We start from the raw sequence: 13,319 nt of genomic DNA on the forward strand, positions 1-13,319 counted from the left end.
GGTACTATTTGGCTAGAAGTTTCAGCGGTCTCGCACTATGTGGCGTCACCAATCCGGGACAAGAAAGTGGATTTTTAAAAATTATTTTTTTTCGATACTTAGTAGCGAGAAAGGCTCGAAGTCTGAGCCCTCTCTCGGAGAGGTGGGAAAGTGGACGCCACAAGTCTTCTCGTGTCGTTTTTGGCACCGAACACAACAAAACATATTTTTGCACACGCAACATGGTCGGCTTGTTTATCGAATGTGAAATTTTTACCGCTTTAAAGATTTCATGTATCCGGTATAACTGAGATTTTGTAAATATTTTGATAAACACCCCGGCTGGTGATATGCTTGAATAGGGTCGCAGCAACTGGAACAATTCAATGTTTATTATTTTGTCCCATCACACACGAGGTATAATATCTCATAAAGTATTATACCTCGTCTGTGATAGCGTACTTAAAACTTAAGTAATTTCGATACAATTTTTTTTGTTCTGAAAAAATTCATTGCCCTGTCCTGTCTTAGCTCGGTTACACCGATATGTATTCTAGAATCTTTCAGATTCTAGTTTCAAAGCGCCAAAATTGTCGTATAATGGCCTAGATTAAAATCTCTATTATGTCTTCCTTTGATTTTTAAATCTTTATTTATCGTTTGTTGAAATACAGACGTTTCAACGTGTTGTAATTCCAGCAGCAGAAAAATACCATGATCTTCATAGAATCGATGTTTGTAGCGACAAATTCATTAGATTTTCATAAAACATGAAAACAGTTTGCAAAAATATTGTATGTCTTATAAAATTCGAGCTTTTTTTAAATATTTTCTAATTACATCAGTCCAAATGCGTTAATCTTAACACAAAACGAGGATATAAAATTAATATTCAGTTCATACAATTTGACTGTTTTGCAACGAACGGCGCCATTTGTTTGAGGAGCTAATTTTACAAATTATTTTTACCACAGTCTGTATGTTTTCTCACGATGTAAGCGGTATAACCTTTTAAAGGATCATTTCCGCTATTAAAATTTTCAAATAGAATGCTCATATTAAAATTAAGGGATGTACACACACATCATTCAGATGAACCAGCAAAAGTGCTAGTAAAAAATATACTGCGTCTCGTTTCGTTTCATGTACTGAAACTAAAATAAGATCTAATTATTTCAGTGCTAAAAATTCCGCACAAAACGAATTTAAATTTTACCTTTCTTTTACAATTCACTACTTTATATTCAAAACTCATAGCTGTACAAGTAAAACAAAAAATTGAACAGCTTAAATAAAAACGAGACTTCTAATTACAAAACCAAAAATTCTCCTTATCTTTAGGAGTAATGTCTTAATTTTCATCATGTATAGGGTTGCAAAACTACTGCATTATAGTCACATGTATGTATTTCAGAACTGTACCCACAAGTGAGAACTTTTCCATGGTTAAAACACTATCAGAAGTTGTACAGTGTAAAATGAAAAGTCATTTTCATTTTAATATCATTCACACACGTTTTAGAGTTTAGAGCACTAATTAATGATTTGAAGTTAATTCCTCTAACTAATCGAATTTGTTTTCAGGTTTGATGTAAACTTCTTTAAGTTCGAGACATATTAGATTAGAATTTTAATATATACAATAGGAATTGAATATTTGTGGAGGAATTAAAAATTCACCAAACCATCAATGTACAGTCCATGTCTTGTAAATTTCATGTAATATATCATCTTCACTGTTGTTTCGTTGACTCTAGCGAATGTTAATAGGCAGGTTTTGAACGAAATACATTTCCTCCTCGAAGAAGACTTTGAAAAATCAAGTTATTTAGCAAAACTTCCATCGATTCCCGCATTCATTGCATAACACGAAAGTAGTCATAGGTTCATCAGCTGAACGCGTTTGTACTTGGTTGTAAGTGCAGTTGCGTTTCTTGCATTTACCACATTTCAATAAATCAGTTTTTGTTCCTTGCACAGTAGCAAGTTGCGCGTCGTTAATTGCTTCTTTTTTGAACTGTTCTCGTAGCTGTTTTATCTCGTCACTTGCCATTTCTTCAGCAGTCATCACAGCAAGTCGGGCGGGTGTTATAGCACCGGCAATAAAGTTAGTTCGAAGATTGGGATTCTTTGCATCACGCAAGTTTGCTACCCTGCTTCGCACCTAAAAAATTAATTGTACTTTAATGTTAAGTTATTGTTTTACATACACAAACATGTAAACATGAACAATATAAATATACCTACTCTATTTTTGTATCTGTTATCAGTATTTTTGAATTCTGCATAAATTGCTTCCTCTAACTCCTCAGCTAGTTCTTCTGGAGAAGCACATCCTTCAATTGTTTTTCCATCCACTCGCAAAGCCGCTGCCAATAGTTCTCTGCATTTGAGCCTAACAGCGTCTGTTGTGGTAGGAGCAGGGAATGTTGATTGTTTCCTTTGCATGTCTTTATGAGCTTTGTCTTCTTTCATTTTGGCATCACCATCAGTGCTATCCTTGTCTTTTTTCTGATCTCCATCATCTTTATTTTTCTCTGATTTATCATCTCTCTTCTTTGAACTGCTCGAAGAAGTAGAATCTTTTTCTTTATTCGATCCTAAATAAACATAAATATTGACATAGAGTTTAAATTCATCAATTTATTGCTATACTTATCTACATAAATAATAATTCTTTACCGGATAAGAATTTTTTCCAATTTTTGATAAGAGTTTTGGAGAGTGAAATAACTTCTTCATCCCTACTCGATTTTCTCAATGCATTTACGGTCATTCCAATACGAGTTTTAGTCAAAAGTTCTAAATCAACAGGCAGCTTTTGTAATACTTTGAGTAAATCCAAAGCTTGTTCCTGACCCTGAAACAAAAGTAATTATTTCCTTTGTTGTAAAAAAAATATAAACTGTGACTATATGAAAGACATTAAATATTTTATAATACAGATTTTATACTATAACGTTAACGATTAAATAATCACTAATTAATTTACTTAATCATTATTTATTATTTATTTAAATATACTGTATATAAAGTTTCCATTGCTCGAACTTATACAGTTTGATAATATAATTCACATTCCTGACAGTCATTTTTCGTTAGATAATATATAATACAACCAACAGATGTACACACACAAACACTTTTAGATATCGGATCCACACTATTGCAGTCTTCATAAGTGACTTAACTTGAAACTATGTAACTAAATGTACAACACATGCTTCAATAAATTTTACAACAAAAGCACGATTTAACCTTAGCGAACGCTTTATTAAGTTAAAATTAGAATACTAGATATTCAAGTTCCGTAATACGTTGACCGCCTTAGATAATACAAACACTGAGAACTCACTGAAATTCGCACTCATGAATATTATCGTCTGAAACGTAATAATTTGGTTCGGGTAGTAGGTTGTGTATGCGGCACGAGCAAATAATATTTCGGTAATCGCATTTTATCACGAAAATTAACTTTCGTTCTTGATGAGCAGGGTCGAATCTGTTGAGCGAAACACAACTATCTTTATTTTACTCACTTACTCACCGTCCCGTCACCGCTTGACATCTTGTTCAATTTCTTTTGAATTCGTAGCACCTCCTCCTCAGCACTCATCGTAAAAATTCGGCAGGTTTTACACAAAAAACCAATATAAACACATACGATACACTAAGGAAGCGAACAACAAACTCCCGAGGTACGTTTGTAACCGTGACTTGCGATGCAGAGTTCGATACTGGGTAGGCAACTCATAGCGCGTTCAAGTTTTGCTAGTCGCGTGTTGCAACGCTTTCTATATTTGCCGCGAGGGGGTACGAAATCTAGAATTTTTCCTCGTAAGTATTCTAGTGACATGTTTCGAAGACATGTTCAGTTAAAAAACAAAGTGAATAGAAATAAAATATTATGACTGCTACAAGGATGCCCGCATTGATAGTTCTTGGTCCAAAGTGTTCTTGTTTACGTCATTCTACGTATGTTTTGAACTTTCCATAATTAATTTATTTACAACGTACGGCCAAGTTATTAAATAAATGTACAATACAATTGAGATATTATTCTTTTTAATATATAATCATAATTTGCTGAAGCATTATTAAGTAAAGATATCTGTTACTCTAAGGTTCACGCAGTAAAACGTGCCAATGAGATTTCAAAGTATTGAACATATTTACCATTGTTTTTCTGATCTATTTGATAATTCACGTAAATGAATAGTTTCTTTCAATATAATAAAAAATGTTGACTTACAGTTGTGCATTGTAATGCATTAAATATGACAGTTCTACTAATTATTTTTTAATCAAGGCAAAATTTATAAATATAATTCTAAATGATATGTCTAAAGTAGAATATAGTGATTTATATGTTTTTTCTTTTTTCTATTTTCTCTATAATGGTTCGTGATATGAATCATATTATGGTATATCTTAAAAGAGTAAAATGAAATTTAAGTATTAGAAATTATTAGAATAATGTGGTAATATTTATTCTTTACATGCACGTATAAAAATAGTAATTAATCAATTTAAAATTTTGTTTATATATAATTGATAAATTGTTTTACTAATTACTGATCCTATGAGACGCTTTTTGTTCCCAAATTCAATATTGGATAGCAATAATTCTCCATTACAATTGGATTGTTGAAAAGCCTCAACCAATACTTTTGGTGTAGGATAACGTTCCACAATTGCCAAAGCTTTATCTATAGACATTCCTTTTAGTTGTAATAGTTGGCGAACAAACATTTGAGTCACATTAAAAACCTAAAAAAAGAAAACACTTATTGATATAAATGATACTTAGGCTCGTTAAATGAATATAATTTTCTTATATACTTTTTGCTTTGACGCTGCTTTATTAAATTCTTCAAATTCCATTAGATTAACAGTATTGTTTAAAACATCTGTTTGAACAAGATTTTCTTTTTTGCACCCCATCAAATTCTTTTCCTACAATAACAATAATATCGTTTAATGTAATGTATCAATAGTTTTCCTTAATAGCAATAAAAAAAGGCTACATACTCTGAAAACGTCATTTAAAATTCTAGTTAACAATGATAAATAAAACATAGAATCTTTATGATTCTTAGTATATTTTATTGAAAATCCATCTTGTATTAAAGTATTTATAGAAGCTTGCATCAGCGATGAATGTGGTATTGGTAATCTTTGACCTTTTTCATATTCCTCAATTATATACATAAGATTTTCAATCCCAGACTGCTTCAGTCGAAACTATATGAAATAGTTTTTTTTTATAACTAAATAAGAACAAATGATGAATCTTAAATATAAAATAATTGAAACATTTAACTATTGTATTACCTTCTGTTCATAAAATCTCCCATCTGTAATACTAGCACTTAAATCATCTATTCTTTTTCTTTCTACTATATATGGCAGAATCAATTCATTATTTGTTTCCCTAGATCTAGCAATCCATGCAAAGTCACCAACTTTTAAATGACGCACTTCAAATAATACTCCGAATTGCCTTAACTCTACAATTGTAGCATCATGCTGAGGATTCGTTTTTCCACTAAAATGTACTCTTTTTTTAAAGATTATCAGTAATACAAATAATAGATAGAATGATACATACCCACAAGTTTCCTGTGTATCCACTAACAATATTATATCAAATTTGTTACATTCTAAATATATCTTTTTTTGTAAATGATCGGTAGTATCAGTTTTACTACTCTGTTTACTTGATTCATCTTTATTAACATTCTTTGCTTTTCTACATTTTTCTACAAGATTATCTTCATCAAACTTTTCTTGCATAGAATACTGACTACATTGCACTTTATTTTTTCTATTTTCAGTAGGTTGTGACAGTTGACACTTTTGACTTTGCGAAGATTCGATTAAATTATTACCAATATTTTGACACTCTTTAAGCGGTTGTGCATTTGTATCTTTATTGTTACAACTCTTTTCGTCTGGATTTATTGGAGATTTACATGAAAATAATGCCTTCAAACATGTTTCAATTTTATTTAAAGCGTCAGAAGAATTAATTAATTTTATATTTGTGTTGGTAATTTCACATACTTTTTTTGCTATGCTTACACCTTCTTGAGTAAGAGTGTACCTGTATAAGTTATTATAAGATTAGTAGTGTCATACAATTTTAATACAATAACTTTTATTTGTTATTGATTACCTTATTGGTGCACCTATCATGGACACTAAACCATTATCAAATAATTTTAAAATTGAATCTTTGGATGCATGACCACATAAATATTTCATTTCAAATAACAGATCTTCTTCAATAGTAAATCCTAATAAAATGTTTATAATCATAGCAGACTAACAATAATAACACAAAATAATAACTTTGCTTATATAATACCTAAAGAATCAAAATCTTGTGCTGTCTTATACAAAATGAATAAAGCTGCATAGTTTTCTGAGTTCCATGATAATATATTATATCCATTAAACACTGTTAGTGCTGTCTAAAAAAAAAAATTGAATTAGGCTGATTTTAAATTCAATCTTTTTTCAAATTGATATTTTTATAAGCATTATTAAAATTAGATTTTATACATTCTTACCTCTTTGTATGCATAATCCACGCTTATTGAAATTTCTTGTAATTTATGTTTTCTTTTATATACACGTTCTCTTGTATTTTTACAATGTTCACAAATAAAGTTATCAGTACTCATCAAATCCCCATTTTCAGCTTTATATTTTTCGAGTTTTTTATCTAACATAGAACATAGTTTTTTACCGAAATGTTTCAATATTATACAATCTTTTCCAGATTTTAACGGCAAGGGATATTTTTTCAATGTAACTAATGCTTTCGAAAAATGGTATTGCAAATCAGAATTTCTGGATGCAGCCTCTTCCCGCCATTCTTTTAACCAAAGTTCAAACAAGGGGTTTGGTTTTTTCAATTTAAGCTTCACTCTTTTCATGTTCAATAACCTTTCTTATACTATAATATACATTAATTGTTTCTCATCTTATGAGTGATACTGCACTCATTAATAATATATTAAATTTCATAACAAAATTTTATAAATTTTGATTGAAAAACACAGATATATACTCGACAAACATCTCGCGTGGACAGTTTACTAGTCAGCTGTTCCATTCAGGTAGAATTCACTAGTGTACTAGGGTATTTTTGACGGTGTCGGTATTTCAGAACTTTAGGCAAAACAATACATCGCACGGATCTTAAGCCTATATTTTTTAGTATAAATGATTTTAATAATTAGTATCTAAATGCATAGATCAATTTATAAACGATTTCTTAACTGGCCTTTTACTATGAACGTGGTATAAAATACACGTATTGTAGAATATTCAACAATTTTTGTAGAAAAAGACAATTCATGTTTCTCTAAAAAGAAAAATATTACTAACACTAAGTATAGACCACTTATATTTATTCCACTTTGAATTTGAAGTTTATAATCTTCTTCTGTATTTTGAGATACATGTAATATCAAACACAGTTAACAGCTATAGTTATATTATGCTGAAAAGAATCTTAAATCATTAACGGGATAAATCTCATCTACTTATAAATTATTTACTTCCTCCAACAAGAATCGTTTCCAGGCGCTGTACAGTCGGTGAAAAAGGGAACACAATTAAATTATCGATAGTTTGCGTTTGGTATGTATGGAATTCCATAAGACGGTCAATGTTTGTAGTGTAGCTGAAAATGAAGTTAAACGCGCAATTCTGGTAATAACGTCTTAAATAAAAAAATAAATAAAGAATATCTGGAAAATGATGAATAAGTCGAGCAAGCGTAAATGGACTGCGGATATATGATCCCAATAATTGTCTGTGAGGTATGATCTCATTTCCTGGTAAATCATGCGTCCAGTAATCAAATGTATCTTTCTCAATTGACAGTGCTTCAATCATTAACGTTTCTTTATTGTTACGGATGTTTCTTTTTTTTGTTGAAGTATACAATTAAATAATATTATTGACGTTACATAATAAATGACAGTTACTAAAATTTATTAAACACATCTACGAAATGTAACAACATATCGGCACAGTTAAGAATTTGTAACTATTTTACAAAAAGAAAATCTGGTATTGTTGTTCTCACGTATGTACATAGTTTACATTAGAAATATAGGGTGTACATGAAATGCGTAATATAATTAGTTTAATATTTTGTGTAAAGGAACATGAGTTGAAATTTTTCCTGTAATAATTTGTTGCAGTCATATATGTGTGGATAGAATTTAGAAATGGCAACTGGAAGTAGCAGTTTTATAAGTAAACCAGCCAGAGGTTGGTTACACCCTGATCATTTAGTCAGTAAAGAAGGAATTACTTACACAGTGAAGGTAAGTATCTTATCTTTTTTAATGAGATGTAATACTTTGATACTTTTCAATCTAAATTTCCAAAAATTCAATCTTGCAACTTGTAATACATATTTAATGAATTTTAGTACATAGGATGTCTTGAAGTGTACACGTCCATGAAAAGCTTAGACTTCGAAACAAGATCTTGTGTTGCCAAGTAAGTTTTTTAATATTTTTTTGTTTTTTTTATTATACATACATTTTCTTTAGTTGCTTTATAATAATATTTTATTGTTCTAGAGAATGTATAAATAGAGTTTGTGAAGCAGCAGGATTAAAATCTGCAGATAAGAAAAGAAGGGTATTTACTTAAACAGATCAAAATGTTATGCTTACAGCGCTGTTTGTATTTTCAATGAAAAGTATTAATATGCATTGTTTAGGTGGATAAGAAAGTGCTTAAGGCAATAGCAGACAAGCCTCGCATGGAGCATACAGGTGCTACTATAAATTTAACTATTAGCAGTTGCAGTTTAGCCTTAACCAATATAGAAACTGGACATACCATTGCCAAGCATGAAATGCCGCGAATATCTTTTGCCTCTGGTGGAGATACGGTAAGTTATATTTTATATTGTCCCGTGTTTAATTCTGTTTTTTACATATCTTATACAGTTTTAAAGTATAAAGTAATTATGAAATTTGAGTAGGAAATATTGGACTTTGTTGCATACGTTGCAAAGAATATGCAAGAGTGGCGTGCTTGTTACGTATTAGAATGTGGAGGTGGATTAGCACAAGATGTTATATCCACTATTGGGCAAGCCTTTGAATTACGATTTAAAGAATTTCTTACAAAACCAGCTTCATTACAGTAATTACAATCGTTATTTCATATTTTTAAGCAACCTATTATTGTAAATTTAACTTTTTGCCTAATACTCTTTTTCTTACAGCCCTATGTTGAATGGTATGCGGGAAGCAGACAGAGATTATTATAATGATCTTCCAGGCAAGGTACCACCCGATATAGGACCTCCACCAGTACCACCTTTACCAACTGCAGCATCAACGTTACCCAATTTAAAACATCATTCTGGACAAAATCATGTAACACGAAGCAATGCACAAAATTCTGTTCTGCATGACTCATTTTCTTCCAATTCTGACAGACATCAGCAGTGGGCAGGTAAAAATTACTTATAGCTTTTGTTATAATATTAGTAAACAGTAATTGTATTGTAACTTATAATTTCATACGTTCAAAATAAATTTTATTTTTTTAGAGACTGGTAATTTAATTGATTTAAATTCTGATGGTACCACTGCAAATTTCAATATGCCTCCAGAACATAATTACGTAAATGACAGTGTAATAGCAGCAAACAGAGAAAGCCATCGTGATCAAACATCACTTTTCGATGTATTTGATATGCGTAAGTAATATTTATTTATTACGGTTGTTTTTTTCTCCTTGTTAAATAAGTATAACAAAAATCTTTAAATCTTTACATTATTATGTATAACTTTTTAGAACCATTTAGTTCTGCAATCTCAGATATGAATAGATTAAGTCCACATTCTCAAAAGCAACAACTAAAGCAAGAAATATGGTTTCACGGCAGCGTTAGTCGCGCTGAAGCAGAGTCTATGCTTACACGAGTAAGGACAATGAAAGTTAATATACAAAAAATGTTATTTTCAATTTAATAAACGTATTATATTATTTCAATAGGATGGCGATTTTCTGGTTCGTGAATCTCAAGGTTCACCGGGCCAATATGTTCTGACCGGTATGAATAATGGAACACCAAAACATTTATTGTTAATTGATCCAGAAGGTGTTGTAAGTATTTTGGAAAAATGGATATATTGTTAATATAAAAGATTTCTTTTTTATGGAATAGAATCTTTAATTAATTTTCATTTTTAGGTTCGCACAAAAGATCGGGTTTTTGATAGTGTAAGTCATTTAGTTAATCATCACTGTGACAATGTATTACCAATTATATCAGCGGACAGCGTTTTAGTACTTCGTCATCCAATTCCTAGACGTACAAATAATTAATTTGTACAGAATTATACTAGTGTCCAAAAGAATAGGTACTATTCATATTTGATATCTCATGATTGCATTAACACTTAATATAAAAGAATATCGTTGCCTCGTACGATGCTTTCAGTAATAATTAAAAAAGATCCGTCAATCGATATAAAGAACAGATATACTGAAGATTTTAGGCTATCAGTATTTTTACTTTCAAATTGTAACTATGCTAAAGTGTAGTTTATCAAGTTTTCCTCTATATTCTTACTATAAAATGAAGAGATGTTAATATCTTACAAATAAAAAGATTTAATAAATGTCACCTTACTATTAATAATAATGATGTCAAAATGCACAAAAGGAGATTATATTCATAATTTTTTAAATTATTACTGTTTATGAAAATTGGCACATTGGATGCAGAAAATATCTAAATGTATCAATTGTTTTGATAAAGAATTATATCTGCAAGTGATATAATTAAAAAGAAGATAGCTTTCATATTATTTTCCATGCTTTATTTATTAATTTTGATGTTATACAAATTTCAATAATTTTTCTGTAAATCTATTCTATTGTAATATGAAAATATTTTATAAATATAAACACTTTTAGTATCATCGAAGTATTTAAAAGTAAGAACTTTTCGTGAAACTTAAATTAGATAAATTTTTTTAAATTTGGCAAAATAAATTATTTAATATAATTCAATACTATACCAAATATTATATTGTTTGATTAATTATATACAATATACGATTATGCCATTCATTTTCATGTACATACAAATCTGAAGATAGATTTTTATATGTACTATTAATACATCTCAAAATGTGCCACAATCTCAAATGATAATTCACTTCACCGAGTAAAATAGAACAATATCTTTAAATTTGTATGTAATTTGTATCATATAGATCATGAATTTCATAAGGAACACTTTTGTGACTTTATTAATTTCATGTTATAGGTCTTATTCTACAATCATTCGAATTAATATGCAAAGATATATATTTTTACGAATTTTGTATGTTTCTTGTTATATATTATTTTCATTTGACATTTGTAAAACATTTACCACTTGTAATTTTAATCTTTAATAGATTGAACATGTTTCATATTTACGTTATTTTCTCTTTAAAAAAATATATTCCATTCCAAGTATTGTATCCCTTATGTTGTTTCCTAAAATACTTATTGTATTTTCCCACTAAATAGACTACATTTCTTTATTAAAAAAACTATATTTACTAAGTAAGCATTAATAGTCTCGCTAGCGCCACTTGTCCATGATGGTACCAACAAGTATTATGTTATATTCGGCAATATATTAAACCTATTATTGTTTTTATTACAAACTAATTCATAAATACCTTTTAATTCAGAATTAGAATTACATGCGCAAATACGTATTTATTGTGATATCAGTATTTGTTAATAATAAGTAATTAAATGGTACTGTTATTATTTACATACTGGAATTCCATTCATGTTACACAATAATTTAAAACAGTAATTACAGTACTGTTGTTAAAAATAAAGACATTTAAATTAGTAAGAAAATAAATAAATTAACAAAGTTAATATTCGTGTGTGACAATGTCAGAATACGATAAAGTGAAAACGGGAAAATTGGTGTTGAAAGGTGAAAAAATAAGGTACTAGTTAACCTCTCAACTACATGGTTTACTAATGTTTTCTTATCGTAATTTTTCTTTTACATTTTATAGATCGAAAAAGCGTAAATCTAAAAAACAAGAGAGAGAACATGTTATTACTACTGATAACAAAGACACTGTAATTCATGGTATTTGGATAAATTATAATATTATTTACAATGTTATTTAATCCACTACAAACTACTTTATTGTGGTTGAATTTTAGGTGGATGGTGGAGAGCTACACAAGTGTCAGAAGTGACAGGAACAGTAGCAATTGAATTTGGAAGTAACACCTATATGAAAGCTTTAGATAATGGGTTATTTACTTTAGGTGCTCCTCATAACGAAGGCGAAGGACCTTCTCCAGAAGAAATTCTGACAGCATTTCCAGTAAGCGAAACAAAAGTCGCACTGAAGTCTGGTTATGGAAAATATCTGGGTGTTGATAAGAATGGGATTGTTATTGGAAGAAGCGATGCAGTGGGCATGATTGAACAATGGGAACCAATTTTTCAAGTATTTTAATGAACACTTATGTAACAAAAGATATTATAATGTGCAATTAAATTTTATTTATTTTGTTTTCAGGATAATAAACTTGCTATATTAAATAGCAATAATTGTTTCATATCGCTTACAGAAGAAGATGACATTGTTTGTCAAAACAAAATTGCTGGACCTTCAGAGTTTTGTACTATAAGAAGTATAATTCAGAAAACTCAAGATCCAAATAAAGATATTCCAAAGGAAGAACAAGGTTCTTTACAGGATGTTGAAGTAAATTATGTGTAAGTGAAACAAAATTAATTGTAAATTTTTTATGAGTTGCTAATGTAATTATTTCCTTTTTAGGAGGAAGTTCCAGAAATTTCAGGATAAAAAGCTAAGAATAAGCAAAGCAGATCATACAGAATTAGAAAAAGCTAAGCGTGATGGAAATTTACATGAAACTCTTTTGGATAGAAGAAGTAAAATGAAAGCGGATCGATACTGTAAATAATTTAGGAATACTAATGTTGTATGCGTTTTAAGTGAATTTTTAAATTTTAATTAATGTAATTGTAATAAAAATTCTTGATTTCCAAAATGTATGTATTTATCTATTTTATCTATTAGAATTTTTATGTATGTAGTTAAATAAGAAATTATTCAAGAAACACTGCTTATTATTAAAATCACTTCTTATATATGATTATTTTATATTTATATTTGTGCAACCGATTTCAATATTCAAGAAGTCGGCGTATTAGTAAAATATATTAAAGACAGGGTTTCTTACATTAGATTTATTAACGTGTTTTACTAGAAAATTCAGTAGTGAAG

At 29.4% G+C, this 13,319-nt stretch overlaps 4 protein-coding genes across 17 annotated transcripts; 2 read left to right on the forward strand and 2 right to left on the reverse strand.

Moving 5' to 3' along the window:
- Window positions 1-612: 612 nt before the first annotated feature.
- On the reverse strand, window positions 613-3,759 carry TfIIS (RNA polymerase II elongation factor). Of its 6 annotated transcripts, none has more exons than XM_031994091.2 (4): window positions 3,519-3,759; window positions 2,662-2,839; window positions 2,227-2,579; window positions 613-2,143 (listed from the first exon to the last, which is right to left on the reverse strand). In XM_031994091.2, the coding sequence occupies exons 2-4, from the start codon at window positions 2,753-2,755 to the stop codon at window positions 1,808-1,810; spliced, it is 783 nt and encodes a 260-aa protein (XP_031849951.1). In that variant the 5' UTR covers window positions 2,756-2,839; window positions 3,519-3,759; the 3' UTR covers window positions 613-1,807. The 6 variants fall into 6 exon arrangements, with proteins under 6 accessions (XP_031849951.1, XP_031849949.1, XP_031849954.1 ...); XM_031994089.2 differs by having other exon boundaries at window positions 3,527-3,758; XM_031994094.2 differs by lacking the exon at window positions 3,519-3,759 and adding an exon at window positions 3,335-3,500.
- Shc (SHC-adaptor protein) lies at window positions 3,708-11,455 on the forward strand. Of its 8 annotated transcripts, XM_031994086.2 has the most exons (12): window positions 3,858-3,954; window positions 7,576-7,632; window positions 8,202-8,327; window positions 8,435-8,505; window positions 8,589-8,649; window positions 8,732-8,905; window positions 8,999-9,162; window positions 9,245-9,477; window positions 9,575-9,724; window positions 9,823-9,950; window positions 10,024-10,134; window positions 10,222-11,455. In XM_031994086.2, exons 3-12 carry the CDS (start codon window positions 8,229-8,231, stop codon window positions 10,354-10,356), a joined length of 1,326 nt encoding a protein of 441 aa, XP_031849946.1. In that variant the 5' UTR covers window positions 3,858-3,954; window positions 7,576-7,632; window positions 8,202-8,228; the 3' UTR covers window positions 10,357-11,455. The 8 variants fall into 8 exon arrangements, with proteins under 8 accessions (XP_031849948.1, XP_031849944.1, XP_031849946.1 ...); XM_031994088.2 differs by lacking the exons at window positions 3,858-3,954; window positions 7,576-7,632 and adding an exon at window positions 3,708-3,816; XM_031994084.2 differs by lacking the exon at window positions 7,576-7,632 and having other exon boundaries at window positions 3,823-3,954.
- On the reverse strand, window positions 4,455-6,923 carry mus81 (mus81 structure-specific endonuclease subunit). Of its 2 annotated transcripts, XM_076366477.1 has the most exons (8): window positions 6,555-6,923; window positions 6,350-6,455; window positions 6,158-6,278; window positions 5,591-6,085; window positions 5,314-5,527; window positions 5,011-5,223; window positions 4,822-4,935; window positions 4,455-4,749 (listed from the first exon to the last, which is right to left on the reverse strand). In XM_076366477.1, exons 1-8 carry the CDS (start codon window positions 6,921-6,923, stop codon window positions 4,504-4,506), a joined length of 1,878 nt encoding a protein of 625 aa, XP_076222592.1. In that variant the 3' UTR covers window positions 4,455-4,503. The 2 variants fall into 2 exon arrangements, with proteins under 2 accessions (XP_076222592.1, XP_076222591.1); XM_076366476.1 differs by having other exon boundaries at window positions 5,314-6,085.
- A 131-nt stretch (window positions 11,456-11,586) lies between the features above and the next one.
- On the forward strand, window positions 11,587-13,063 carry FRG1 (FSHD region gene 1). Its single transcript, XM_031994095.2, has 5 exons — window positions 11,587-11,993; window positions 12,066-12,142; window positions 12,220-12,512; window positions 12,585-12,784; window positions 12,849-13,063. Exons 1-5 carry the CDS (start codon window positions 11,935-11,937, stop codon window positions 12,994-12,996), a joined length of 777 nt encoding a protein of 258 aa, XP_031849955.1. The 5' UTR covers window positions 11,587-11,934; the 3' UTR covers window positions 12,997-13,063.
- Window positions 13,064-13,319: the final 256 nt, after the last annotated feature.

The sequence above is a fragment of the Nomia melanderi genome, chromosome 4 (genome assembly GCF_051020985.1).
Source record: "Nomia melanderi isolate GNS246 chromosome 4, iyNomMela1, whole genome shotgun sequence".
Taxonomy (NCBI): Eukaryota; Metazoa; Arthropoda; class Insecta; order Hymenoptera; family Halictidae; genus Nomia; species Nomia melanderi.